This window comes from Lynx canadensis, chromosome A1, assembly GCF_007474595.2.
Source record: "Lynx canadensis isolate LIC74 chromosome A1, mLynCan4.pri.v2, whole genome shotgun sequence".
Lineage (NCBI taxonomy): Eukaryota > Metazoa > Chordata > Mammalia > Carnivora > Felidae > Lynx > Lynx canadensis.
In genome coordinates, this window is record NC_044303.2 from 91360024 (window position 1) to 91384390 (window position 24367).

General features: G+C 42.6%; 1 protein-coding gene across 2 annotated transcripts; it reads right to left on the reverse strand.

Annotated features, from left to right (window-relative positions):
* Window positions 1-939: 939 nt before the first annotated feature.
* On the reverse strand, window positions 940-23209 carry ZNF454 (zinc finger protein 454). Of its 2 annotated transcripts, none has more exons than XM_030316319.1 (5): window positions 22863-23209; window positions 22162-22259; window positions 19276-19402; window positions 18767-18856; window positions 940-2495 (listed from the first exon to the last, which is right to left on the reverse strand). In XM_030316319.1, the coding sequence occupies exons 2-5, from the start codon at window positions 22192-22194 to the stop codon at window positions 1180-1182; spliced, it is 1566 nt and encodes a 521-aa protein (XP_030172179.1). In that variant the 5' UTR covers window positions 22195-22259; window positions 22863-23209; the 3' UTR covers window positions 940-1179. The 2 variants fall into 2 exon arrangements, with proteins under 2 accessions (XP_030172179.1, XP_030172198.1); XM_030316338.1 differs by lacking the exon at window positions 22863-23209 and adding an exon at window positions 20585-20728 and having other exon boundaries at window positions 22162-22833.
* Window positions 23210-24367: the final 1158 nt, after the last annotated feature.

The window sequence follows — 24367 nt, forward strand, 5'->3', positions numbered from 1 at the left end:
ATGCAAAAGCAGAAATTCAAAGATGTTTTTCTTGTGAACACAAGTCAATACTTTCAGAAAACTGGATAGAAGGGCAGGGGCCAGGATACTCTAACGCAGTGGACACAGAGGACTGCCAGCCAAGGGGGAACAGTGGGTCAACCTTTGAGAACTGGCTTTGGGGCTCTGACTATTTGTGTCGGTTGCATGTCAGGAAATGGCAAGTCACAGAAGGGGAAGGTGACCTAGACCACCACGAGGTAATTGGATTGTCACCTCAAATGGAGCATTGTCCCTGACTGCTGTGTGTGGGGTAACTACAGTGTGGAACAAATTGAAGGTAATGTCTCCAAACACTCAGTCTCTGCTTTAGATACCACCCCAGTGTCAGAGTCATACTGAGGCCCAGAGGAACTGGGTAACTCAAGAAGTTTGATCAACCTCTGCATCCCAGGGGTCCCAAGTTCTGAAAGCTGGGCCTGGGTGCAATATCCAGAATTGTGGACTGTGTACGGGGCCAGATCACCATATTCCCCAAGGGCAAGTGGGGTGACAATAAATGACATGATGTCACCACTTAAGAGGTGCAAATCAAGAGGGACACACCATTCAGAGTTGTACTGGAAGAATACAGTTAAGCGGCCAGTGGACATGTAAGTCAGAGAGATCTGACAAAAGGTGGTTTGAAGCAGAAGGTGGGAAACAATTTGAGTAACTCCTGACCCAATGCATGGGTGACTGCACTTTTCTTACACTGGGTTTCATCAGGGTTGGTGAAATAAAAGGGTTCCATTAAAAGTAAAAACCCTCTTACATAAGAGAACTGAGTAGTGTGGAATGTTTAGAGGCCATCTTCTTACTTTGGTTCCTTTGCTTCTCGACCTAAAATTTTTTTACCATTTTATAGTGTCTCTTAATAGTCAAAGTGTAAATTTGATAAACTAATTTCTGTGTTGCTAATGAAGCTTCATTTTGGTTATATTTCACAATTCAGTAATTCAGTAAAACACTACTGCTATTTAACAGAGGCAGTTCTGAAGTAGGAGTGCATGCCATTCTTAAATTCTCAAACCCACAATAATGTGAATAAAAAGACCATCTTCGGGCAAGCTTTCATGGCTATTTCCTGGAATGGATTCTCGTACATTCAATAATTAACATATTCAGTCTCAAAGCTCTGCTATATAAACTATAGTCATATCACTTTTCTCCAATATGATGTCTCTGATGCTGAATGAGGTTTGCAGTCTGGTTGAAAGCTTTCCCACATTTATTACATTTATAGGGCTTCTCTCCCGTGTGAATCCTCTGATGTTGAGTAAGGTGTGTGCTTCGAATAAAGGCTTTCCCACAGATTTTACATTTGTAAGGTTTTTCTCTAGTGTGGATTCTCTTATGTTGAGTAAGGGCCGAATGGTCACTGAAGGCTTTCTCACATATATTACATGTGTATGGTTTTTCCCCAGTATGAATTCTCTGATGTTGGGCTAGGGCGGATTGGTCCCTGAAGGCTTTCTCACACAAACCACACCTGTAAGGTTTCTCTCCGGTATGAATTTTCCGATGTCGAGCAAAGGATGAGTTATCCCTGAAAGCTTTCCCACATTCACTACACTTATAAGGTTTCTCTCCAGTATGAATTCTCTGATGCTCGGTAAGGGAAGAGTTCACCCTGAAGGCCTTTCCACATTCATTACATTCAAAGGGCTTCTCTCCAGTGTGAATTCTTTGATGCTGAAGAAAACTTGTACTCTGATTGAAGGCTTTCCCACACTCGTTACATTTATAGGGTTTCTCTCCACTGTGAATATTCTGGTGTTTGGTAAGATGTGCCCTGCATACAAAGGCTTTGTCACATACGTTACATTTAAAAGGTTTCTCTCCAGTGTGTATTCTGTGATGGTGTGCAAGGTGTATGTTTCGGATAAAAGCTTTTCCGCATAAGTTGCATTCAAAAGGTTTCTCTCCGGTGTGAATTTTCTGATGATAAGTAAGCGAGGAGCTCACCGAGAAGGCCTTGCCACATTCCTTACATTCGTACGGTTTCTCGCCAGTGTGAATTCTTTGGTGATGGATAAGGTGTGTACTCTGGTGAAAGGCTTTCCCACATTCTCTACATTCATATCGTTTCTCTTTAATAACAGTTTTCCGATTTGCATTAAGTTTTTCAGTATGAACTTTCTGATGTTTATTAAGGGTCGAACTCTTAGTGAAGACTTTTCCACACTCTCTACACTCAAAGACTTTTTTGCTAGATTGCAATCCCTGACTTGGAACAAAAGATGAGCTCTCGGTGCAGTGCTTCCCAGGCTCATCACCTCCCTGGTCACTGAGCACAGAGGGGGTTTTCTGGTGAGTGACAGCCACCTGGCCTCCATGCTGCCATTCCAGCAGGCCATCATATTTCCAGTGACTGTCTCTAGTAAATTTTTCCTTTACCATCCACCGATCCAAGTCTTCTCCAGGAATATCTGCCTTGGGAGTAGATTTCTTACTCACAGGCATAGTCATCCAGTCTGAAAGACATCAAACATAAAAAAATGTGTTTTATCCTGGTAAAACACCTAGTTGGGGTAAGATGAGAAGATTTATAATGCTAACAAAGAGGCTGCAGTTTTGAAGCCTTCTTGAAGTGAAGATAAGAAAGGAAAGGGGAGGGGCACCTGAGTGGTTTAGTCGGTTAAGGGTTTGACTCTCAGTTTCAGCTCAGGTCATGATTTCGTGGTCTGTGAGATTGAGCCTCATGTCAGGCTCTGTGCTGACAGCATGGGGCCTGGTTGGGATTCTCTCTCTCTGCCCCTCCCCTGTTCACACAAGTTCACTCTCCTTCCCTTGCTCTCAAAATAAATATTAAAAAAAAAAAAAAAAAAGGAAAAAAGAGGTAAACAGGATGTGGCAGGAAGGGGTTGATTTAATGTGTAATGAATGTATGAAGCAGGATAGCTTGGAAGCTTAGATTGAGAAGTCACAGGCCTGGGTTGGGGTCCTGAGTACAATACTCAGATTACAGAGAAGTTACTTGACTTTCTATGCCTCAAAAAAAAAACCTATACAGACCACACTCTGCTAACAGATAAGAACAAATGTACCTTATCTATTTCAGTGGTATGGTCTTTAAAATAACCCAGATGTGACCTTAAGAAACCAGGGAAACTGGAGGTCAACACTTGGTAAAGTAATCTGACTCCCATAACTACTAAAAGCAACACTTTAATGTTTTATCTTAGCATTCAGATAGCTAATAAAACAGATGTGTAAAACACTCATCTACGAAGGACCTCCTCCTGCTAGTGAGGACACAAAGTTTCAAACCTTTATGTAACACCTATATGAGGAAAATGTACCATGAAGTTGTATATGTGAGGGCAGGAAATTAGGAACAAAGCAGCAAATCTACCAGGAGAAACCAGGTATGTGCTGAAGGGTGAGGCCCTGACTCCTAGGAAATGAAAATACAGTCACTAGAAATGGACTCCACTACTGGGATATGAGCCATGGCCCCATGTGTGATCCTCTCCCCACAGACAAATTCTGCACGTTGGTTTCATGATACAGGCATACCTCAGAGATACTGCAGGCTCGCTTCCAGACTGCTGCAGGGAAGCAAATATTGCAATGAAGTGAGTCAAATGAATTTTTTGGCTTCCCAGTGCATATAAAAGCTACGTTTACACTATACTGCGGTCTATGAAGTGGTGTAGCATTATGTCCAGAAAAACACTATATATGCCATAATTAGAAAGCACTTTCTTGCTTAAAACATGCTAACCAGCATCTGAGCTTTCGGCGAAATCATTCTGCTGGTGGAGGGTCTTGCCTCAATGATAATGGCTGCTGGGGCGCCTGGGTGGCTCAGTCAGTTAAGCGTCTGACTCTTGACTTTGGCTCAGGTCATGATCTCACATTTTATGAGATCAAGCCCTGTGTTGGGGTCCGCGCTGACAGCGCAGAGCCTACTTGGGACTCTCTCTCCCTCCCTCTCTCTGCCCCTCCCCCATGCTTGCACGTGCACTCATGCTCTCTCAAAATAAATAAATAAACTTAGAAAAAAATGGTGGCTGCGAATGATGATTGTCAAAGGCTGGGGTGGCTGTGGCAATTTCTGAAGATAAGATAACTGAAGTCTGCTGCATCGAAGGACTCTTCCCTCTTAGGAACAAGTTCTCTGTAGCAGGAGATGCTGTTTGGCAGGATTTTGCCCACAGAACTTCTTTCGAACGTGGAAGCCAATCCTCTCAAACTCTGCCACTGCTCTATTAACTAATTTTATGTCACATTCTAAATCCTGTGTTGTCATGTCAACAACCTTCACAGCATCCTCGTCAGGATGTAGATTCCATCTCAAGAAACCCCTTTCTGTGCTCATCCATAAGAAGCAGCTCCTCATCCGTACAAGTTTTATCATGAGATTGTAGCAAGTCACTCACATCTTCAGGTTCCACTTCTAATGCCAATTCTCTGGCTATTTCTACCACACCTGTGGTTACTTCCTCTGCTGAAGTCTTGAATCTCTCAGAGTCATCCACTAGGGTTGGAATCAACTTCTTCTAAACTCCTCTACTAATGTTGATATTTTGACCTCTGCCCATAAACCATGAATGTTCTTAATGGTATCTAGAATAGTGAATCCTTTCCAGAAGTTTTCAAATTTTATTGCAAGAATCACCAAAACGTGACACAGTGATATGAAGTGAGTATATGCTGTTGGAAAATGGCAGTGATAGATTTGCTCAATGCAAGATTGCCACAAACCTTCAGTTTGTAAAAAATGCATATCTGCATAGCACAATAGAACGAGGTATACCTGTATTAACGAGCAGTGTTCTGGACTGCACACCAATTTTCCTATGTATTTGTAAATATCTGCCTGTTTTGTTAAGTCTATTTAAGACTCTGTGCTAAGAAATGAAATGATAAGAACTAGACACTATACATTAATGATGTAAATTCTTGGGAAATCTATCAAGAACAAGCCTCCCTCATCACTTTTTTCTTTCTAAACGTTCCAGAAAATCTACAAAGAGCTATAATCAATGAAACAAAACAAATTCCTTTACTTATCTGGAAAAGAAAGTTAAACAGGTGCATTTTAAAGCTATAGTCCTGGTGAGCTCAGAATAATACATCGTTGCTCAAAACAAAGAATGGTCAGTTAAACACCAGGACTGCCAAATCTTAAGGTTTTAAGGGGTGACTTTCACTTTCAGACCTGATAGAGTGGCCTGTGGGAGACATTCCTGTAGAAAACAACTGGAAAATCTTAACTGAAAAACAAAAACTCTGTCTAAAGGCATCAGATGTCACTTAAGGCCAACCTGATAGTCTAATATTTGGAAGAGAAAGGAAATAGAGAGATAATCCCAATAATTACTGGGTTTTTTTTCTTATAGGGAAGTTCAAAATTTTCTAGTCTTAAGATACTATGGAGCCAATGGTCAGTGAAGTATCTGACTTTGGCTCAGGTCATGATCTCACGGTTGGTGAGTTCAAGCCCCACACTGCGCTCTGCACTGGCAGTGTGGAGCCTGCTTTGGATTCTGTCTTTCCCTCTCTCTCTGCCCCTCCCCTGGCCACACTCTCTCTCAAAAATAAATAAATAAACATTAAAAAAAATATATACTATGGAGCCAAAAACTGAGATCAGGATCTTCCAAGGAAGGGGTTGGTGGTCATACATGTGAAATTCTCAGTTGGCACTCTTGGAGGGCTGCAAGGGCAAACAAGAGATAAGCAGAGCTTTAGAAACACTGCAACCCAATCTCCAGGTAATGCGTTCCTGCTTGGATTAAGGTGGTTCCCTTGCACAGTAGCTATCCACCAGAGAAAAAGGCAAATCTTCTCTGGAGGAACAGAACATTACCCAGAGCCTCTTCAGTCCTTCAAATACAGTATCAGGGATTCAATCCAAATGTACCAGGAATACTAAGAAATTAAGTCAAGAGAAAAAACAGATAATAGACAAAGACCCATAGAACTCAGATACCAAGTTACCAGACATGGATTTTAAGACATGTGTGATTAATATGTTCAACAAAACAGATAAGAATAAGAATTTCAATAGCAGATTGGAACCAATGAATCAAATGCAAGTTCTAGAACTGAAGAATATAAATAATTGAAATTAAGAACTGAACGGATAGATTTAACAGTATATATTGGACATAGCAGAAGGGAGCAATAGTGCCCTGGAAAAATACATAAGCAGAAAATATCTATGATAAAACTTGCAGAAAAAAATTAAAAAGAAGCATAGAAGGCATGATGAAGAGACTGAACATATGTGTAACAAGTTCTGGAATAGGGGAAGGAAAAGGGCAAAAATACTGTTTGAAAAAAAAAAAAAGGGCTAAAAATGAATGTGAGAAGCACTAGGGATTCCAAGCAGGATAAATACAAAGAAAATCTACCTAAGCACAGCACAGTAGAACTACTGAAAACCACTAAGTTTATCTTGATAGTTGCTTAAGAGAGAGAGAAAAAAATACATTACTTCTAAAGGAGAAAAAAAATAAGACAGGTGTCTTTTCAACAAAAACAATGAAGCCAGGAGACAATGAAATAACATCAGAAGTGTTGAAAGAACATAACTGCCAAACAGAATTCAAGAGAAAGAAAATATCCCTAAGAAGTAAATATGAGGGGTGCCTGGGTGGCTCTGTCAGTTAAGTGTCTGACTTCAGCTCAGGTTGTGGTCTCACGGTTTTTGAGTTCAAGCACTGCGTCCGGCTCTGTGCTGACAGCTCAGAGCCTGGAGCCTGCTTCAGATTCTGAGTCTCCCTTTCTCTCTGTCCCTCCCCTGCTCGTGCTCTGTCTCTCAATAATAAACGTTAAAAAAAAATTTTTTTTAATAGAAAAAAATCACAGTGAATATGAAATGGATACTTCCATATAAATAAAAACAGAGATGTGTCACCAACAGACCCATATTTAAAGAAAACAATAACAGTAACAAGAGTGTTCTAGGCATAAGAAAATCCCAGGTGGAAACATGGAAATGTAAGCAGGAATGAAAAGCAATAGAAAAAGTAAATACATGGGGGCACCTAGGTGGCTCAGTTGGTTAAGCATAGGACTTCGGCTCAGATCATGCTCTCACAGTTCATGGGTTTGAGCCCTGTGTCGGGCTCTGTGCTGACAGCTCTGAGCCTGAAGCCTATGTCTCCTTCTCTGCCACTCCCCCACTTGCACTCTGTCTCTCTCTCAAAGATAAATAAACATTAAAAAATTAAAAAAAAAAAAGAAAGAAAGAAAGAAAAAGTACGTGAATACATAGAAGTATTATCGCACACAATAATTATGTCTTGAGAGGTGGAAAATATATATGCAATGATATACATAGCAAAAATAACACAAAAGGTGAAAGAAAACAGAGTTAATATTTTAAGGTACTAGCATGGTCTGGGAATTATTAAAAGTAAAAAGTTGTTTTGTATAACAATAAGCTGGTTTTACTAATTAGACTTACCAATAAAGTCTAGTAGCTAAAAAAAAATATATTAACAAGCTAATACAGGATGAAAATCAAATAATAAAAAGTTAATTCAAGAGAAAGCAAAATGGAAAAGATAATTTAAAGCAGGTGAGTAAAATAGAAAACAATAAGATAACACACATCCAATCTCATACATATTAGTAACTGATTTACATATTCTATTGAAAAACTAAGACTGTGAGACTAGATTGAAAAAAATCCAGCTAAATGCCTATTAGAAGAGAAATACCAAAAATATAGACAGAAAAATATAGAAAAGAATGAAAAGGATTTATCATGTAAGCACTAACCACAAGAACGGTAGTACATGTATACTTAGACAAACTTTACAATATTAGAAAGAGACTTTCAGATATTTCATACTGACAAAAGGGACAGTTCTCCAGGAACATGTAAGTAAATCTACATTTGCACATAACTTCAAAATGTATAAAGTAGAAATTGAGAAAATGAAAAGCAAAAACAGAAATCTTAACAATCCTAGTAAGATATGTTCACACACCACTTTGAAAAACTCAGAAATCAAACCTTTAAGAATAGGGATGATCTCAACAATCCAAAAAACAAATCTGATTTAATTAATATAGCTGATAACAGTATACCCAACAATGACAGAATATATATTATTAGTAAATACAGAACATTTACTCAAGCTGACTATATACTGGGCTGTAAAGCAGTATGGACACATTTCACAGGACTGAGGTCACTCAGAATACGTTCTCTGAACTCCATGGAATCAAGCTGGCAATGAATACCAAAACACCAAAAAGATACTTAAATAATCCACAGATATTTCTAAATTAAGCAATGCATTTCTAAAGACTTCCATCAAGACTAATCAGAACAGGGGCATCTGGGTGGCTCAGCTGGTTAAGTGTCCAATTCTTGATTTCAGCTTAGGTCATGATCTCATGGTTCTTGAGATTGAGCCCCCACATCAGGCTGACAGTGCAGGGCCTACTTAGGATTCTCTCTCCCTCTCTGTCCCTCCCCAGCTCATATGCGTGTATGCTATCTCTCTCTCTCTCTCTCTCTCTCTCTCTCTAATAAATAAACTTAAAAAAAAAAAAAAAAGAGGAGCGCCTGGGTGGCTCAGTCGGTTAAGTGGCCAACTTCGGCTCAGGTCATCTCGCGGTCAGTGAGTTCAAGCCCCGCATCGGGCTCTGTGCTGACAGCTCAGAGCCTGGAGCCTGTTTCAGATTCTGTGTCTCCCTCTCTCTGACCCTCCCCTGTTCATGCTCTGTCTCTCTCTGTCTCAAAAATAAATAAACGTTAAACAAAAAATTAAAAAAAAAAAAAGACTAATCAAGAACAGAGAGAAGGCACATATCAGTAATATCAATAATGATAAAGGTGACATCAGGACAGATTCCATGGAGACTTATATGACAATGACATAATGAGGAAAGTTTATGCTAATGAGTTTGGCCATTTAGATAAAAGGGTCAAATTCCTAGAAAGGTAAAATGTACCAAAACTGACCAAAAAAAAAAAACAAAAACAAAAACAAAAAAAACCAAAAAACCAACAACAAACAAAAAAAAACCCCCAAACAAAACCAAACCAAAAACCAGAAAATTTGAATGGTCCTATATCAAATAAATGGAATCTTCAATTTAAAACTTTCTCACAAAGGGGCGCCTGGGTGGCGCAGTCGGTTAAGCGTCCAACTTCAGCCAGGTCACGATCTCGCGGTCCATGAGTTCGAGCCCCGCGTCAGGCTCTGGGCTGATGGCTCAGAGCCTGGAGCCTGTTTCCGATTCTGTGTCTCCCTCTCTCTCTGCCCCTCCCCCGTTCATGCTCTGTCTCTCTCTGTCCCAAAAATAAATAAACGTTGAAAAAAAAAATTTTTTTTTAAATAAAAAATAAAACTTTCTCACAAAGAAACTGCCAGAGATAGCTTCACTAGTGAATTTGTCTAAACATTTAAGAAAGAAAGAATACCAATCTTACACAAGCTCTTTCAGAGAAATGAAAAGAATGAACATATCTCATTGGTTTTATTAAGTTAGCACAACCTGATGAGAACAATTTAAAACTTTATTTACTTAAGTTTGAGAGAGAGAGAGAGAGAGAGAGAGAGAAAGAGCAAACACACGCACACAAGCAGCAGGGAGAGGCAGAGAGAGAAAGAAGGAGAGAGAGAATCCCAAGCAGGCTCTGGTGCTGTCAGAACGGAGTCCTGTGCAGGGCGGAGCTTGATCTCATGAACCGTGAGATCATTACCTGAGGCAAGATCTAGAGCCGGATGTTTGACCCACTGAGCCATCTAGATGCCCCAAGATGGGAACAACTTTTAAAAAATATAAAATCACAGACCATTCTTTCTCGTCAACACAGATGCAAAATTCCTAAACCTAGTATCAGCAAAAGGAATACAAAACCGTGATATAAAAAAGGATAATGGATCACGAGTAAGTTGAAATCTCAACGTTGTTTTCACATTTCAATCCCGCAATGTTATTCACCATATTAACAAAATAAAGGAGAAAAAATCACATCATTATTTCAATAGAGGCTGAAATTGACCCAATTCAATACCTAGTCATGGTGAAATCTCAGTAAAGTAGAACATAACTTTCTTAATCTGATAAAGAGTATCTATAAAAATTCTACACCAAACATCACAATTATAAAATATTGAAAACATTCCTGAGACTGAAATGAAAAAAAAATGCCTATTATCACAATTTCTATTTAACATTCTATTAAAAGTCTTAATCAGTGCAAGGTAAAGAAAGAGAAAAGAAAATCGGAAAAGAAAAAATTAAAATGTCATTATTCTCAGATAATATGATTATGTTCATATAAAAACACAAAATAATCTACTATTTATTAGAATTAATAAGGGAACTTAGTAAAGTTGCCGGGCGTAAGATCAATATATAAAACCAATAGTCCATCTATATACCAGCAACAATTAATTGGAAAACTTTCAAAAGATATTTGTAATTGTATCAAAAACAAAAAAATACTTATAAATATAGTGAAAGATGTGCAAGAACTATACACGTAAATCAACAAAAAATTTCAGAGAAATTATAAAGAAAATCTAAACAAATACAGGGATACAACATAGTCACAGAATGGCATACTACCAATTCTTCCCATTTAGTCTACAGAGTCAGGCCAATTCTTATTAAAATCCCAGCAGGAATTTTGTGGAAATTGAAAAGTCAATTCAAAAATTCTGAAAGCAAACAAAAGAACAAAGCTGGAGGACTTACATCATCAAGTGTGACACTCATCATAATGTTAGAGTAATTAAGACATTATTGTATTGGCACAAGATATGACAAAAAAGAATGAAACAGAATAGTCTAGAAACAGACCTATGTACAAATAGACAAATGCAAGAGACTACAGAACCCAGAATCAGACTCATGCACAATGTAGTCGCCATATGTGTGACAAAGGAAATACTGCAATACAGTGGGAGAAAGATAGTCTTTTCAGTAAACCATCCTGGGTCAACTGGACACCATATGAGAAACGAACAATAAATCTTCCACGTTGACTTCAGAAATAAGTATGAAAGACGAAAGAATACAGCTGCTACAGGAAAACAAAGATGTTCATTGCCTTAAAGGTTTTTTTTTTTTTTTTTTTTTTTTTTTTTATTTATTTTTGAGACAGAGAGAGACAGAGCATGAACGGGGGAGGGGCAGAGAGAGAGGGAGACACAGAATCGGAAACAGGCTCCAGGCTCTGAGCCATCAGCCCAGAGCCTGACGCGGGGCTCGAACTCACGGACTGCGAGATCGTGACCTGGCTGAAGTCGGATGCTTAACCGACTGCGCCACCCAGGCGCCCCAAAGGTCTTATATAGAACACAAAAAGCATTAACCACAAGGGACAAAAAGAAAAACAAAACCACAAAAACCCATATCCTGATTAACTGCACTGTCTTAAAAATTTAGAACTTGTTTATCAAATGACACTATTATTCAAGGTGGGAAGTATATATATTTGCATACATGACATTTGACGACTCAAATCCCAAATATGCAACCCTATCGATCATTAAGAAAAGATCAGACAGCTATATAGAAAGGGAAAGACTTATTCTTTACAAAAGAGAATATTAAAGAGATTAAAAATAAAGAAGATCCCCAATCATCTGGGTGGCTCAGTTGGTTGAACATCTGACTTTGGCTCAGGTAATGATCTCACAGTTTGTGAGTTTGTGTGATCCCTGTGTCAGGCTCTGTGCTGACAGTTCAAAGCCTGGAGCCTGCTTTAGATTCTGGTGTCTCCCTCTCTCTCTCTGCCTCTCCCCTGCTCATGATCTGTCTCTCTCTCTTTCTCAAAAATAAATAAACATTAAAAAAATAGCAAAGATGATCAATTTCATCAGTCATAAGTTGAGATGCAACCCGGTACTCCATATATCCTCTAGAGTGGCAGAAGAAATGTTTAAATGGCAATACTGGGAACCCTCAAATACTGCTGGTTGAGGAACAGATTAGGATAGCCACTTTGGAAAACTCCTTGCTAGTGTCTACTAAAGCCTTCATACTCATGAACATAGTACTCCTACCTATATACCCAAGAGAAATATATACATATATTCTCTAAAAGACCTATAGAAATGTTCAAAGCAGTACTATTCATAATAGCTCCAGGCTAGAAATCAAATGTTTAGCAACAGTAGAAAATAGAAATGGTAAGTTTACACAGTGAAATACTGTACATCAATGAGAATGAACCAACCACTGCTATACATGGATGAATGGCAAACATACTGCTGAAGGAAAGAAGCCAGATACAGAAGAGCACATACTGTATGATTCCACTTATATAAACTTTAAAAATAGGCCAAACAAAGCTATGGTCAGGGTAGTAGTTATCTTTAGAAAGAAAGAAATAGAGGGGATGGGAGATTTCTAACATGCTGGTAACATTCTATTTCTTTTAGAAGTGCTGGTTATACAATATTTACACTGCAAAAATGTGCTGAATTTTACACTTAAAATTTGTGTATTTTTCTGGGTATTCAAAAAATGTTTGCTTAAAAAGATCTGGCAGATGGTTTTCAAAAAAGATACTGTGGGTCACCAAAAATAACCAATTGCCGGCTTTCTTTGAATTGTGATATCTATTAAAGCCTCTTCTCAACTGTGATAATAATAACACATCATCTATATATAACACAGTATTTGTCTTCTTAATGTTTAGTGTTATAGGAGAACACTCATCTAATCAAGAGAGGAGTCAAACGCACCCAAGTTTTACCACACTGAAGACGAACTGAGTGAGGAGAGACTGGACCCACTGAAGATATGAGCACACAGAATCCGCTCTCATCAAGGCCCAGGTCACTTCAGGGTGGGCTGAATTAACCTGGCTGCATTGTCCTATGTTAAAAAAGGACAAAGTATAGTTAAAAAAATTTTTTTTTAAATGTTTTATTTATTCTTGACAGAGAGACAGAGACAGAGCACTAGCAGGGGGCAGCGGGTGGACGGGGGGAAGGGGAGGGGGCGTTGGGGCAGAGAGAAAGGGAGACACAGAATCCGAAAGCAGGCTCCAGGCTATGAGCTGGCAGCACAGACCCAACACAGGGCTCAAACTCACGAACCATGAGACCACGACCTGAGCTGGAATTGGATGCTTAACTGACTGAGCCACCCAGGCACCCCGGCAAAGTATGGTTTTAAACTCTATAAACCCAGGATTCCTGCTTCTAGGCATGTCCCTTAGTGAAAACATATGTCCACCAAGAGCATATGAACTAAAAGACATCCACACAGTGGCATCTGGGTGGCTCAGTCAGTTAAGCGTCCAACTTCGGCTCAGGTCATGATCTCGCAGTTTTTGGTTTGGGCCCTGCATCCAGCTCCTTGCTGACAGTGTAGAGCCTGCTTGGGATTCTCTCAGTCTCCCTCTCTCTCTGCCCCTCCCCTATTCTCTCTCTCTCAAAATAAATAAATAAACTTAAAAAAAAAAAAAAAGTCATCTACATAAACCTCTGTACCAGAATGTTCACAGCAGCCTTAGCCAAAGCCTGAAAACACCCAAATGTTCACCAGTGATGAATGATCAGTGCTATCTCCAGACAACAGAGTGCTAACTCAGTGATGGCAAAGAACTACTGACGTCTGAAACAGCAAGGAGGAATCTCGAAGCTTCTTTGCTAAGTGACGGTCAGACACAGAGGAGAACATGCTGTAGAGTCCCATTTGCATGAAATCCTGGGAAGATAAACTCAGAATGGCAGAGGCAGATGACTGGTTGCCAGGGCCTAGGGATGGGGCAGGAGGGGGGGCGGGGAGTTAACTGCAAAGAGGTCAGAGGGAACTCTTAGGTTAGGGATAACAAATGTCATTATTTGGAAGCAATTACACCAAATAATCGGCTAAAAGAAGAGAAAAGTGGCTACCTCTCCAGTGGGGAGAATAGGGAAAAGGGGTCACTGTTTTTTGTAATAAAAACTGTAGTTTCATTAAATGCGTACATTACTGTGATAAAACTTACTACTAAAAATAAAGAACAGAATAAACTCCAATGAAGTCAAAAGACAGAAATACTGGGCAAAAAAAAAAAAAAAAAAAAAAAAATCAATGAATAGATCAAGATAAAATAGAAAGGACCAGCAGAGTCAAACATTTATTCATTAAAAAGTCTATTAAAGGGTCACCTGAGTGGCCCAGTCAGTTAGCTGTCCTACTCTTTGTTTTGGCTCAGGTCATGATCTCACGGTTTGTGGGGTTCAAGCCCCACACTGGGCTCTGTGCTGACAGTGTGGAACCTGCTTGGGGTTATCTCTCCCCCTCTCTCTGCCCCTTCCCTGTTTGTTCTCTTTCTCTCTCTCTCTCAAAAATAAACATAAAAAGAAAGTCTGTTAAAAAGCAAACCTCTCACAAGACTTCAACAGAAAGAAAAAAAAAGACGAAAGTTGAATATTATTAGAAATTCATGCTTCCATTCAACCAAGTCCTTCCCTAATGGATCTAAGGGTAGAAAGGATCATTTAAACACAACACAAAAAGTATGAAGATAAAGACCATTAAGGCAAAAGACTGATATATTTTACTTTGTTAATTAAGAACTTCTGTTAACAAAGAAAAAGATAAGCTATAAAGTGACACACTTATTTGATTCCTGAATAAATAGGACTTTTTACAAATGACTACGAAAAAGATGAACTATAATAGAAAAATGGGCAAAGAATATGAATAAGTAAGTCTCAGAGCACAAATTATCAACACACGAAAAGACATCCAATTTAATGAGTAAACAAGGAAATGGAAATCAAAACCACAGGGAGATACCAGTTTGCAGGAATGGGGATAGGAGAATTTTTAAGTCTATCAGTTCCAAATTTTGGCAAGAAAGTAAAGTCACAAGAATTTGCCTGAACTGTGAGTATAATCTGGAACAACTAACTTAACCAGGAATCTGGAACAGTCTCGAAGAGCTGAAGAAGCATGTACCCTTAAGCCCACTACTTCTACACCTGTGCATACACCTTAAAAAGACTCCCAGTGAAGGCTCGTGTATATAAGGAAACATGTATAAGAACATTCAGTCTGCATTATTCGAAACAGCAAAGTCTAGAAACAACCCACAGGTCTACCAGCAACAGAATGGATAAATTTAAGGTGTCATCATTGAAGGAATATCAAAGTGCAGAAGTACACATCTCAATAAGGGTTTAAAAAGACCAACTTGTGGAAACTGTACAATACACATATCAAACTTAAAAAAATTTTTTTGAATTAAAAAAAATTTTGAGAGAGAGCTACAAGTAGGGGAAGGGCAGAGAGAGACAGAGGATCTGAAGTGGGCTCCACGCTGTCAGCACAGAGCCCAACAAGGAGCTCGAACCCACGAACTGCGAGATCATGACCTGAGCCAAAGTCGGACACTCAACCAACTGAGCCACCCAGGTGTCCCCATATATCAGACTTTAAAGCACACAAAGCTAAATAACATTGCTCAGGGCTCCAGATAAATGTGGTAAAACCATGAAGAACGGCGCAGGAGCTGCTGGTGGAAAATTCAAGCTAGTGGCTCTCTCTGACATTGAAGGGAGAAGGGGCAGTGACACGGGGTATATTGGACTTCCCGTGTGCCCCTACGTTTTATTTCTTAAGTTGGACAGTGGGATATGGGTGTCATTTCTTTTTTCTTCAAACTTTAAAAAATACCACATATTCTCTTTTGTGTATATAATGTACAGTAAGCAAAATATGCTTATTTTATTTTATTATTTTAGTTTATTTATTTATTTTGAGAAAGAGAAACAGAGAACGAGGCAGGGAGGGACAGAGAGAGAGAGAAGGAGAGTGAGAATCCCAAGCAGGCTCCATGCTGTCAGCACAGAGCCCTACTTGGGGCTCCATCTCACGAACTGCAAGATCATGACCTGAGCTGAAACCAAGAGTCAGACACTTAACTGACTGAGCCACCCAGGTGCTCCAAAATATGTTTATTTTAAGTAAAACAAGGAAATAATAACAAGTGTAGAAATAAAATAACAACCTGTAAGAGTAATAAGTAAGGGCTGGTTCCCTGAAAAAAAAATTCCAACAAATTTAAGAGGGAAAAAAGAAGCAGATAAAATTGGAAACAAGCAAGAGGACATCGTATAAAGTGTTAAAATTATAGACGAATCCTATGGCCAATTGTAAACAAATACGCTTCATGGCTAAAAAAAAACAGTTTAAAACTAACTGGTAAAAATGTACAACTGATGTAACAGAAATCTAAACAGATTAATAAATACAAACTGTAGGAAGTTATTAACACACTACCCAAATTAAGGGATCAGGTAGTTTTATTTAGACTTACTGAGTAAACAATTTCTGGGTAACTGAAGCTATTTTGGAGAAGGGGAAAAAAGAAGTTTGAGAGCCAGATGGCTTCACCCCAATCCTGACTCGCCAGGAGACGGCAACATTAAATCTGTCCAAATGAACTAACCACACTGAGGCTTGGTTTTCTCTAAGTACAGTTAATCATACTTCCCTCACAGGTTGTGAGGACTGAATGGGGCAGTTCATATAAATTCCCTCAGAAAACACCCAGCACAGTGATGGTCCCAGCTGCTCAAATGCCAGCTCTCTTCTCCCTCCACTAGCTCATGGCTCAGAGGGGATAAAATCTATCAGAAGCATTACAACTGAAAAGTGTCTGTTCTAAACCAACAGTAATTGGTGCAGAAATGGACAAGTTCTAGATCCAATTCCTACAAAATGAGAGATGAACCTAATACCACTGTTTCATATGGTTTCTGAAGTCATAGTCATTATCAACAGAAACAGAAATAAGGAAAACCCAAATTAAAAATGATCTAATGAACACTTTAAGAATAATAATCAGAGAGTCACAGGAGGGCAATAAATACTTGGAAAGGACTACCACCTCTTGGTAGCAGCAATTCCTGGTTAAAGAACAAAAAAGAAGATGGTTCTATTCAAAAGTAAAAATATGTCTTCAATAGATAATGAGAGGAACAGCTATAAAACTTTATTGGGAAACATAAAATAACACTTCTTTCCATGTCTGACTGGCTAGCCACTGGTCATCCCCCATGAATCGGCTCCAGGTTTGGGATGTCCAGGCAATTCAGAAACACAAGGTGCTCGACCCAGAGGGTCGGGAAAGGCACCTGGGAGGGTCTGACCCATGACCACCTGGTTTTTCATATCATTACCCACACCTGACTTCTAGGCATGAAACTCCTTCATATTCCTAATCCCCTCCCACCCCTAGCAAGTACAATAAAGAACTAGTTGTAACGATGAATAAAGAATGGATGACGTTGTTAGGCCAGAGTGGTGGGACAGTGGATGAATTTCTTTTAATTCCCCACCCCCTTTTATTTTGCTAGAACACTGCTTATACAATACAGAATGAAATATTAAAAATGCCTTAGCTTAGTTATAACAGAACATACAAATTCAGAATGCTACTGGAGTAACTTAGAAGATTTTTTTTTTTTTTAGACAACTGAGTTTTAGAGCTAAGACATTTAAATTCTATAATAGCCTGGGTCCTAGACATTTCAGGTGTAGTTATTTAGTGTAGGCTATAAATCCCTGCCTTTTTTGCTGGGTGATAAATCAGTAACAAAGGCTTAAAAAAAATATTTTCCAGGGGCACTTGGGTGGCTCAGTCAGTTAAGCATCTCAACTTTAGCTCAGGTCATGATCTCATGGTTGGTGGGATCAAGCCCTGTGTCAGGCTCTGCACTGGTAGTACGGAGCCTGCTTGGGATTCTGTCTCCCTCTCTCTCTCTGCCCCTCCCCAACTTGCACTGTCTCTGTCTCTCTGAAAATAAACTTAAAAAAATTTATTTTTATTACTTAAGTTTATTTGAGAGAAAGACAGACCGCGAGTGGGGGAAGGACAGAGAGGGAGACACAGAATCCCAAGCAGGCTCCAGGATCTGAGCTGTCAGCACAGAGCCCGACGCAGGGCCTGAACTCACGAACTGCAAGATCATGACCTGAGCCGAAGTCGGACGCTTAACTGCCTGAGCCACCCAGGCACCCCCCAAAAAATAAAATAAAAATAAAAATAATAAAAATAAAATAAATAAGAACATTTTCCAGCCTATAAAATGCTAGCTAAAAGTGAAATGTCGTAACGTCTTGGATAAGGCAATATGCTCTCTAGAATATTCAGGAGCAAGGAGAGGCACCCCTGTTCCCGCTCTTAAGCTACCAGACCCAAAGGGCTCCGTAAGACAAGCAGAAACCACTTAATTGTCATGTTCTCTGTCTCCAAAGGCTACAAGTCTATGCCACCTATTAAGTGCCAAGTGAGTGATACAAGCCCGGCTTCACTCTCATGGTGCTTACGACCCAGTGTGGTGCTGGCAAAAGGCAGAGAATAATTAAACACTGGCTGAATATATGTGCACATGGGTGCACAGATATGAAGGCGGTGGAAGAAGTGTGCAATGGTTAGCTAGAAGAGCTGCCTCAGAAGGCAGTTGGTTAACTGGTCCATATGACCAGAAGATGCCCTGCTGCGTGTAACCGTCACTGGAGAAATGTCGGTGAGCAGATTTCACCATTCGATGCTAAACGAGACAAAAGGACACGTGAGTGTGGCATGCGGGGAGCTGCCCAGATTACAATGGACACTTTTTCCAAACTGGAGGCTATTGATCTATGCCAAATAGGGAGAGAAGAAAACTCACAGATGGGAGGGTCCATGTGCCCACAGGGCAACAAGATGCTGAGGTGAACAAGAAGGGAAAAGATGTTGCTTCTCAGACCACAGGCCTGGAATATTTGCTGAGTTCCTCCTGAAGCCCCCCACGTGCATGGTTCTTACCAAGACAGAAGCCTGCTGAGGTGTCCTCCAGCATCCACTCTTCTCCTTTTCCCAGCTGGGACAACACATCTGGTTGGGGTCCTAAGAGTCCTGTTTTTGAGGGGAAAAAGAGACCACATCTGTTCATACCAGCGATAATATCATTGCAAGGAGATCTGGTCCTGGGGACTTCCTGGAAAAGGTGACCCAACAGGAAGGCCAGGGGACAGATGAATTCCCAGGAGGAAGAAAAGATGGCTGGGGCCCAACACAATCTGGTCCCATGTCCTTCTCCCTGTTGGAAGGGAGAGAGGATTCAACCTAGTCACCTTTGAAGCATCTGCACTTAGACTCCAACAAAACAGTCATGTACCTGGGACACCAGGGGTAGGCATGCAGTGCCCTGAAGATAACATCCTCAATCAGCCCACTCCCAGTCCAGTGTTCTGGATGGAATCAGTTTAAGAGTTTATAAGGGTCCGCAAGAGATCCCTAAATGTGAAGATAAGCCCTCGGAGGCCCCTGCTTACCCAGCGAGACCAGGTTGCTGTAGTTCTCCAGCATCACATCCCTGTACAGGGCCCTCTGAGTGGGGCTTAGCTGTGCCCACTCGTCCTGGGTGAAGAGCACGACCACGTCCTTGAAGGTCACTGATTCCTGTAACAGCAAACCCATCCCTGGTGACCTGCGGCTACCCCTCCCATGGCTCTCTGAGAAATGCTGAGCCTGGCAGGCCCCAGGAGCTGGCTGAGGTCTGCAGGACCGTTAGCATAGAGCAGGCTGGGGCTCTGTGACAACATGAGCATTTCCTCAGGGGCTCCTAGGGGACGGGCTTTTACCAGACTTTGTTTCCTGCTTTGCAGAAACGTATACTGTGAAGAAGATATGCTTCTTTGCTTCCTCAGCACTGAGACTTCAGACTTGCTGTTCCCTTTTTTTTTTTAAATAAAGTTCTAAAGTTTATTTTTGTGAGAGTGAGAATACACGCACAAGCAGGGGGAGGGGCAGAGAGAGAGAGAAAGACAGAGCACAAGCAGGGCAGGGGAGGAGGGAGGGGGGAGAGGGAGGGAAGGAGAGGGAAAGAGAGAGGGAAAGAGAGAGGGAGAAGAGAGAGAGAGAGAGAGAGAGAGAGAGAGAGAGAGAGAGAGAAAACCAAAGCAGGCTCCAGGCTCCAAGCTGTAGGTGCAGAGCCGAATGTGGGGCTCAAGCTCACAAATCGTGAGATCATGACCTGAGCTGAAGTCAGGACACTCAGCTGACTGAACCACCCAGGCACCCTCTTGCTGTCCCTTTTGACATGAACATTTTCTCCCATCTCCCTCAATTTGCCCAGCCCTGCCTCCACCCCTACCCCACGACCAAATCCTATTCAGGCTCAGCCTCCACATTACTTCCTGGGCATGGCCTTCTTCAACCCCTTTATCACTGGTGCAGGCACAGCAAAGCACTGTCCTGCTTTATTGTGAGTTTTCATTTACTTTTGGCTTCCCCCGCTGGACTGTTCGCTCCGAGCAGCTATGGACAATTTCTACATCTCTCTTGTCTTCCTGGCATGTCTTCTAGAACACAGCCCATGTACCCAACCCCTATTATACGTTGCTTAGCCAACACCTGCTTGTCTTCAGCTGCTCACCCCCAGGCACATACACGGTTCCCGTAGAAACAGTCATTCTGGACAAGATGACCCTGTCCCCTCTGATCACAAAGAGCACCTTCCTTAGAAACTGCTGGCTGAGAAGCCAAGAGAGCTGGTGTGCACTGAGAAAGAGTTACACAGAAGCCCTGAGAAGAAAGCCAAGGGTCCCAGAGAAAGGACTTTTTGATTATTGTAGACCCTACCTCCATAGCCTAGTAAGTCCAGTCGTTTCCTTGCATGTGGAGAAATACTTGGGAGAAATCCCAGTATCCTTCCAGTACAGGCCTGCTTTTGCTTAAGGTAGTCTGACTTCAGTTTTCATTACCTGTACCCAGAGCTTTGCACACCTGTTAGATTGAACCCATGAACCAACTTGTCAGGGACCACTGTGTACTTTTTCAGCACTGTCATAATAACATAATACCCAGCACATTTTACATTCCTAATACAGGTCTACTGAATGACAACCAAATTAAGGCAGCCTATAAATACGAAATAAATTGTGTGATACCAACAATGCATTTGAGGAAAGGGTCAGGGAAGGGAATTATCACAGTGGATTGGCACCACAGAGATAGGCTTCAAGAAAAAAGTGGTACCAGAGATGGGGTGCTAAGGGACAGGTCAAACCGGAAGGAGCAGGGTGAACAGCCAGTGAGCCATGACGGGACTGAACACAGCACCTTCAACCAGCTGCTCAACTCTTCCAGTGTTTTCTGCCAAGGATTCCAGCTCCGGACAGGCTTAAACATGTGAGGGAATTAGAATGATTTTACCAAAGTCAACAGATTTTATACATTCAAATGAAGGTTATCTCCTTCAAAGTGGTAGAGTCCATATCCTTGTTCCAAGAAGGCTGGCCCTGCTCTAAGTGTTTTTGTAACTTACTGAAATTGAAAATGTATCTTTTGAATGACTTCATAAAAAACGTACGTCATTAAAAAAGAAAAGAGTAAGTCCCTTCCCCGAGAAAGTGTTCTAATTTCTCTCTTCACTCAACTCCTGTGTTAGGTACTACCTTTAAAACCACTTTGGACCCCGGGGAGCCTGGGTGGCTCAGTGGGTTAAGTGTCTGACTCTTGGTTTTGGCTCACGTGATGATTTCACAGTTTGTGGGTTCGAGCCCCACATCTGGCTCTGCACTGACAGTGTGGCGCCTATTTGGGATTTCTCTCCCTCTCTCTCTGCTCCTCCCTGGCTTGCTCTCTCTCAAAAAATAAATAAACATAAAAAAAAAAAAAACCATTTGGACCCCTACTCTTCCTTGCTAGTGGAAAGAGTACAGATTATAGGGTGTGTCATTAATGTGAACTTGAACAAGTGACTTAGCTCCCTCACCCATTTGGATGAGCCCAACATGGGGGCCAGGGAAAAAAGGGCAACAGGGTCAGGCCTCCATCTGAGACTGGATTAAGAGAAAAGGTCCTGGTCAGGGTAAAAAAACCAAACAAACCAACAACGAAAAACAAGCCCATACTCTTCAAACCTCTACATTAAAAACTTTTAAGGGGTGCCTGGGTGGCTCAGTCAGTTGAGTGTCCGACTTCAGCTCAGGTCATGATCTCACAGTTGGTGAGTTCGAGCCCCACGTCAGGCTCTGTGTTGACAGCTCAGAGCCTGGAGCCTGCTTGGGATTCTGTGTCTCCCTCTCTCTCTGCCCCTTCCCTGCTCATGCTCTGTCTCTCTCTGTCTCAAAAATAAGTAAACATTTAAAAAAAATTAAAAAAAAAAACTTTTAAGGCAATTCAGGGGAGGAACCCCAGAGCAACTCCCCACTCACCTGGACCATGGTTGGCAGGCGCCTGACAGCCATTCCTTCTCTGATAAGCCCTTTTAGGGACTGGCAGAGTGGAACTTAAGCGAGAAATTTCTACACACCTGTTATGAGGAAAACCGGGTTAAAAGAGATCACACCGCAGTCCTGAGTGAGGCTGGGAGCATTCACATCCTAGGAATTCTGTTACCCTGAAGCAGTAGACTCTTAGTCTCTATTAGCTCCCAATTCTCTCCTTCTGAGGATACTTCTGCTGGCCTCTGCTGCAAAGGTAATCCCTTCCCATGCAGCCATTACCCGCCCCTACGCCTTCCGTCAGCATCTGGATCAAATCCTCCACATTTTCCCTCCCGTATCTTAAATACATTGGCTGTTCCCTGCAGAAAGCACCCGTCACCCTCCAGATTTCAATCTTTCTACCCACCCTCTGGCCTTCGCCCTGAGAGGTCTCAACAGAAGTTTCTCTCCTGCCCGGAAGGTTGCCTAATTCCTGGGAGGGGAGTGAAGGATTGCCGCAAAAGGCAAGGTAAGAAGGCTGGATCTCCATGTCAAGGCCTCTCAGGCCAAGTCCTTCTCTCTGACCTCAGGCCTCTCCCCTTCAGGGACCCAGTCTGGGTGACAAAGAGCCAAAGGTGGGCAAGAAGCAGTGTATTTGTGTGGCTGGGGGGGGGGGGTAGGCGGCTAGGAATCTCTTTCATACAACCCACCCTCCGGCTCCCAAGGAGCCGCTGCTGCGGCTGCCCCGGCCTCGGAGAGTTCGCAGACAGGGCTCCGAAACACCCTGGGGACATCCACCCCTGCAGGTAGAATGGGCTTCCTGGAGTCGGCTCCGAGACCCACGCAGAGGCCCTAACTGCATCCTCCTGTACATGCACTTGCAGACTCGGACTCTAAAACCAAGAGCCCACACCTGGCCATCCTCCCTTTTCCTCTTAGGATCAAACCTCAGCCGTACGTCCCGGTAAGTTTAGGGCATCAGATCGGCGTCCTCCAGAAGGGACTACGACCCGTACCTACTCGGCCTTCCCTCCGCCCTTTCCCCCCGGCCCCGAACACCGCCATCTCCCTCCCCCCACCCGCCCCCAGCCGCGCCCGCTCTCCGACGCGGCTTTGGCCACCGTGCCTGGTCACCACCGGATTGCCCTTTGAAGAGCCACTGCCCGTGGCGAGAAACCGCAACCGCCACATCGCAGGCGGAACACAATGAGCTGGAGTTGGCAGCCCGGGTCGGAACTGCGCTTGCGCGTTGCCCGGGGAGCTGCGGAGCCGATCACCCGCAAGTCAGAGGGCTGCTACCTTCTGGCTTCCCAGACTCCACTTCCCAGAGGGCGAAGCGGCGGCCAGCGCAGAAAGTGATATTGCGCGCTTGCGCAGACACGGCCTCGCCCTTCAACACCACGACTGGCAGCTTTCAGTGCTGAAACTACATTTCCCAGGGGCCACGGCGGGGGCGTCACGGTTCCTTAGCACAGCTATTCCCTGTGCGCTACCCTGCTCGTGCGACTTTGGTTCTGTTCTAGTCAGCGTCCGCTTCAGCTCTGAAATAACGCGCTGGAACGTAAAGACAGCGAGAAGTTGACGACGGCTAAAGTAGGTCGGTCGCGGGGAGAGGGTCGGGGACGGTCCCCAAGGATGGAGTAGGAGGTGAGGAGCCGCCAAGTCGCCCTCCTGGAGGAGGACCGCGCGGAGACGACTTGAGGAGGCGGCGGGACTGCGCCCCGGGGACCGGGCCGGGGCGCGGTAGGGGCGGCAGGCGGGATGCGGGGCCGGCTGCCTTGGACGGTGGCTGGGACCCGGGCGGTAGCGCGGGAGAAACGCCGAGGAGGTAGAGCCGACCTGGTGTCAGCGAATCGTCGGGGAAGGAAGGAGCCAGAGGCCGAGGAGACGGTGTCGGACGCCGGGGTGGGGGGTTATGTCTGTGGGGGCGGGCAGGGATGAGGTGATGGATAGAAAATCCCATTGCAGATATTTCGTTGCCTTTGAATACGCTTTTCCACCGAGCTCGGGATGGAAAGAGGAGGTTTTAACGTTGTCGGTGGTGAATTAAACGGCGCCAAAAATGTGACCTGGGGTTTGTCATTTGGGAAACTGTCGGCCACCTCTTAGGAAGCAGTGTCAGTGACTTGTGAGACACCACAGGATCTTGTTTGGGGCTTTATGGAAGGTTCCATCCTCTTGACACTTCTGGAGCACTTGTGCGTCAGGCACTGTT